Below are 5,548 nucleotides of genomic sequence, written 5' to 3' on the forward strand. Positions count from 1 at the left end.
TGAGTATCAATCCAAAGAAAAGTGAAGCATCTCATATCACAGTTTTGGCTTTCTTTGGAGTTCAACTTCCTGTGATTCTTTTAGTATTGAAAAAAAATCCACTTATCTGATCGATACTGCTCATTTAAAATACATTTTTTAGCACATCGGCAATGCTTCAACATTATCAAAGTAGGAGCATGATAAAGCTGGTTAATTTTTGCTGCTCTGTGGAAATTTCTGAAGGGACATCGAATGAGAGGACGATCCAGCATGGTACCACATGGCAGCCCAACCTACCCACAGGATTCATTAGCTTTGCATTGCATTAACCCTTTTCTGGTGGGAATAGAATAGTCCTCCAGTAAAACAAAATTGGCTATTGCTCAGAAACAAAATGGTTCTTCCAGGCACACATAAAGATAAAACAAAAAGCTTAAAAGAAAGAATGGTATTTCATTCATTGATTATGGTATAAAGCAGGATGGTGAAACTTAAAGATCTATTTAATGCACATAAAAACTTGGAAACATTTATCTGAAAATATTTATGAGATCATGGCACAAGGCCAAAAGAATTGCCTCTCTTCTTAAACAACCACTCCTGAGGTTAGCTGTTCTGGGTGCTTATATGAAACCTTATGAGCTTAGCCAACATCTCCCGCAAGGATATTGTATCAGGATGATTTAGGCCACAAACTACAGTTCTCATACTTAAAGCAGACCGGCAGAGATCCTCTCCTATATCGTACATTCCACTCTTAAGCATCAGTTTGGCCCTTGTTTCTAGTAGCGTAGCCTTCAAAAGTGTCATTTCATGCCATAAGTTGGCATTTAATTGTGTCTCTGATTGCACTGACCTTCCCCAGCAAAAGGATTTCTCGAGCCACTTCTCAACCTTTGAAACCAAAGATTCTTCTGCAGCCTCCAATGCACGAGTACAAAGATATAGGAGCTCCACTGCAGCATGACACCTGGAGAATGTGTTGAATGTATAAACAGCAAGGGGCAAAGCTACTCTTCTTATAAAGGTCATCAATTCAGGAACCTTCAATTCAACAATTATTGGATCATTCCCAATTCCAAAGAGTAGAAAGCATGCCGCCCACAAATGATCAGCATGCCAAGTGATGGTACCTCTGACACTAACACTGCAGACCATTGCTTGTGCAGCACTACTGCCACCCCTCTTCCGAGCATACTGCTTAATGATGTCGTGGAAATAGATCCACCCTTGCTTACTGCTACACCTTGCAATTCCAAATCTTACCAGCATTGCTGCTGCTTCTGCTACAGATCTCTGAATATGGGAAGTTCTACAGCAACCAGTAATTGCACAGAAACATTTCTTCCATGACCTGAATATGGAGTGTTTGCCCAGTAACTTATCCACTGCTTGTGCCAATAGTGGCACTGGGATGGCAGATGGAGCAAACCAGCCACTTACCCACACAATACTTGAGGCCAATTTTTCAGGCCCCTCCTCATGATCGAAAATGGAGAAGCAAACATCCAAGAGCTGCATAAGAGAAGGGTGATATCGCAAGACTGAATCCTCCTTCTCCTCAAATAAAAGATCCCTAAGAGGCATCCTATTAATAGTATCAAGAAGCCATGTGGCAGTAACAGGCAGCTCTGATTCAGAAAGAATTGACCCAACAAGCCGAAGCCCCAGAGGAAGCCTATCCAACTTCTCTTCTATAGTTCTAAGTGCATCAAGCTCAGTGACAGGATACTCTGCCTCTCCTGTCACCAAAGTCATGGCCTCTGAGCTAGACAAATAAGAGAGCTTCAGTGGTTCAAGATTCATAACTCGAGGAAGGCGCGTTGAGATCAAAACATGGGTTGCTCCTCCAAAGCGTGGCAAGAGCTCCATGATATTAACAGCATCCCACCAATCCTTCTCACTTTCCAAGTTGTCGATCACCAGCAAGTATGGAATGTCTCTAATGAGTTCCCTCCTTACCCTTTGAAAGGCCAAGGCCTCCTGCTCCTCAAAACTCCTTGTCCTATATTTTCCAGGGCCAACTTGAGTCTCAGTGCCCACATCAAGGCCCAACAAAGAGCACAAATTCAAATAGTTCTGCCTAAAGAATCTTGATTCCCCTCCTACCCACAACACTAACTTATACCTCTGTGCGTACCTGTACGCATACTCTAACAACAGTTCAGTTTTACCAATGCCCGACTCCCCGGAGACACAAGCTACACCTTTACCATACAGTACACCGTTATAACTTCGACTTCTTGAATACCTTGGCCCATGATTGTTCCTCGACGGCTTATGTTGATCTTGTGGACTCCCACATCTCTGCATTTCGATCTCCTTCTCTGATTCTTTCCATACTACTTGCTCTTTTCCCTTCTTGTTCTCTCTCCTCCCTTCTCTCTGTGATTCCTCACCCACATCATTGTCTTCTTCCCCTCTCTTCCTCCTGCTAACGGTCACATTCTTCCTCCTGTTCTTAGTTTTCAAATTAAAGTACTCCCCTTCTCCATCGCCATTGACATCTCCAAACAGCATAAGCTCCAGCTCAAGGAGCTCCCTCCTTCTCCCCACAAAATTATCATTCCTGGGGAATGGGAATTCCTCCTTTTCTAGCCTGTCCTTCCTCGTTTTCTCGCGCTCGGCGACGCTCCTCCGGCCAAGCCTCAGGCCGATAAGATTCACTGTGCTCGAAATGCTATCCCGCCAATGCCCCAAATGTGCGTCCAACTTCGATCCCTCCACTCTGGACAGACCATCCACTGCCTCCCTCCATTCCTTCTCGACCCCATCGTATAGAACCCATAGCTCCCCACCATGCTTCTCCCACAATTCTCCCCTCTTTTCTATGATGTCCCTAGTGATGCAATCGTCTGGCCCGAGATCAAAGTAAATGGGAATCAAATTCTTCCTACCTAGAAAGATCTTGAGCTCGTCGATGGTATATGGATTCGAGAAGGATTTCTTCGTGATGATCACGATTCCAAAGGTCGCCGAGTTTATCACCCTCTCCGCGATGTCGTGGCTCCGGGAGTTCCGGTATCGGGCGCGATCGGCGGCAAAGCAGGCGATCCCCTCGGACTCCAGGGCGGAGCGCAACCACTTGGTAAACCTCAGCAACAAAGGCTTCCTCCCGTGAGTCCCAATGTATACATCGCAACTCCTCATCCCCGCCGACGACGACAAAGAGGTTGAGCAACCACGGTAGGAGCTCTCGCTAGTCCTGATAGAGCTCCCTCCGCCACCGCCGCCACCGCCACCACCACCGCTCAATCGTTTTCGCCTGATTCTTCGATGCTTCAACGGTCGCAGAGCACTTGCCTCGCGCCTCACTGGCCGGTGATCACTCCCCTCGTCGCTGCAGATCAACGAGCAGCTCTCGGACGGGCACTTTTCCGCCGAATCAAGCGACAGCACTGAGTTGGGGAGGTCGACTTGCAATGATCTGTCTTCTTTTCTCGTTTCATCTCGTTCTCTAAGACCTTCGACGACCCGTTTCAGCAGGGAGGCGTCGCTGGAATCCCGTGACTGGGAAGCCAATCGCTCTCCGCCAAGGGAACCGACGCCGGTGGATCCTGATCCAAAGAGGCGGGCCGAAATGGAGCTGGGAGTCGGCTCAGCTGCGACCGACGACGATGATTTGAAGGAGGGGGGCGTGCGGGGCGAGAAGAAGGGTGACTGTTTAGCCGAGACGAAGGAAGAGGAGGAGGACGAGAGGTTTCTCACCGTCTTTGGCTCACACATCGATAATGGTGGTGGCTCCTCCCCCGCAAACAACTCCATCTTCGCCTTTTCCACAGAATACCGAGACTCACTCCCTTCTCATCAGAGAAGGATGAAAAGACGGCCACAGTGTTCTACCGCCTGCGAGCGAAATGCCGGCTGCCCAATTCGAGAAAACGCCAATCAGCACTGCGGAGAGAGGCTCCGATGGGAATTGGGAAGTTCCGAGGGTCGGAACAGTGGTTGCCATAAAAATCGAAATGGAAGGAGGGGAAGAAGGAACGACGACATGGCCTGTGAGATCCCTTCCGTCTTTCCATTCACAGTTTCCGCGTCAGATCCCGACTCGGACACCCATGTTCCCATTCATTGGACGACGAAACCGGTTCGCCGCTTTCCCTCCATCGTGAAAGCCTGGCTGCACAGAGTGCTAGATCTCGCCCTTCTCAACGACGAAAATGGCCTCACTCATCCTTCCGTCATTCAAGGGCGCCATGGCAATTAAGAAAAGCCGTCGTTGTGGAGGCAACGGAGAGAGCCCAAAGCTCAATGTCCATAGCTTTTGGCAGGTTGGTGATGGAGAGGATCGTCCACTTAGGTCACGAGCTCGCTAAAGCTGTTGAGGAGCTTGGAGCGGGTGAAATAACTGCTTAATTGCATCGATTCTAATGGTCAAGAACAAGGGTCTGACATAGGTTTAGTTAAGTTGGTTTTTGATGCTGTGAATATCCCAGTCGTTGCGAGCACTGAAGCCTTTGAACGTTTGGCTCATGTTTTTGAGAAAACAAATACTTCAGCTGCCCTCTCACAACTAAGGCTGCACAACGAGTCGAGCCAACTTAAGCTCTACTGCACAATGGATCGAGCCAACCTCGAGAACTCGTTTGTCAAAACTTGACTTGGCTCGACTACATAATAAATGTTGAATTATAATGAGAGAATAGTTAAATGAGTAGCAACTAAATGAATTAATCGAGTTAAACAAGTTAAAGAGTTAAATGAGTCAAAAAAATCGAAACACGTTTAACATAAAGGAGTTCGAGCTCCAAGTTGTATTGTCGAGTTCAAGCTCGACATTGTATTGTCGAGTTCAAGCTCGACATTGTATTGTCGAGTCAAGCTCGAGCTTATTCCATCGAGTTTGACTCGAGTTTGAGCTTGAGCTTTTTTGAGTTTAGTCGAGCTCAAGCTGGCCCAACTCAAGCTCAACTCAGCTCATGAAGCATTTGTCACAAAAAAAAAAAGGTCCCTATTGCTTTTGTCAAACAACATTTGATAAGGAAAGCATTGAGGTGATAACTGTTAATTTTCCCCAATAATGTTGCAATTTAGACTTCAAGTAAAATTTTGTTGATGTCTCTTTGTTTAAATTTGGAGGAGGCAGTGTTTTTTGTAGTTCATATCATTAGTCAGCTGGAATGGTAGTCAAGACTCGTCTAGCTAGGCTTTTTTGGTAATGAGATCGGATGAAGGTTCGTTATTTTGCTGAGTTGTTAGAAACAAAAATTCTTGAGGGACAGGTGAAGACTTTTCTTCTTCTACTTTCTTTTCTCTTTCCCAAGAATCCATCTCTACTGAGTCAAAGGGGTCGATAATCTGGGCTTGTCAGACATTTTGTCTCATGTTTGGTTGAGGAAAGCGGAGCATGAGATTCCTGATCTTCTTCATAAGAAAATCTCCCTAAAATAATTGCACCCTTAAGTGGTGCTGCTGGAGAAACTTGTACAACCTGACAATGAATGTCAAATTAGACAGTGTCGTACTAGGACGGGCCTTCAGTCCTTGACTGAAGCTTCAACCACCTCCTTCCCTCGGTGGCACCTTAACCAAGGCCAACAAAAACAACTGAGGGAAGGACTAA

The 5,548-nt window shown here is 46.4% G+C and overlaps 1 protein-coding gene across 1 annotated transcript; it reads right to left on the reverse strand.

The window, feature by feature from the left end:
* Window positions 1-415: 415 nt before the first annotated feature.
* On the reverse strand, window positions 416-4,251 carry LOC116266192 (uncharacterized). The gene has a single exon (XM_031647306.2). It carries the CDS (start codon window positions 3,745-3,747, stop codon window positions 589-591), a length of 3,159 nt encoding a protein of 1,052 aa, XP_031503166.1. The 5' UTR covers window positions 3,748-4,251; the 3' UTR covers window positions 416-588.
* Window positions 4,252-5,548: the final 1,297 nt, after the last annotated feature.

This window comes from Nymphaea colorata, chromosome 12 (assembly GCF_008831285.2).
Source record: "Nymphaea colorata isolate Beijing-Zhang1983 chromosome 12, ASM883128v2, whole genome shotgun sequence".
NCBI lineage: Eukaryota > Viridiplantae > Streptophyta > Magnoliopsida > Nymphaeales > Nymphaeaceae > Nymphaea > Nymphaea colorata.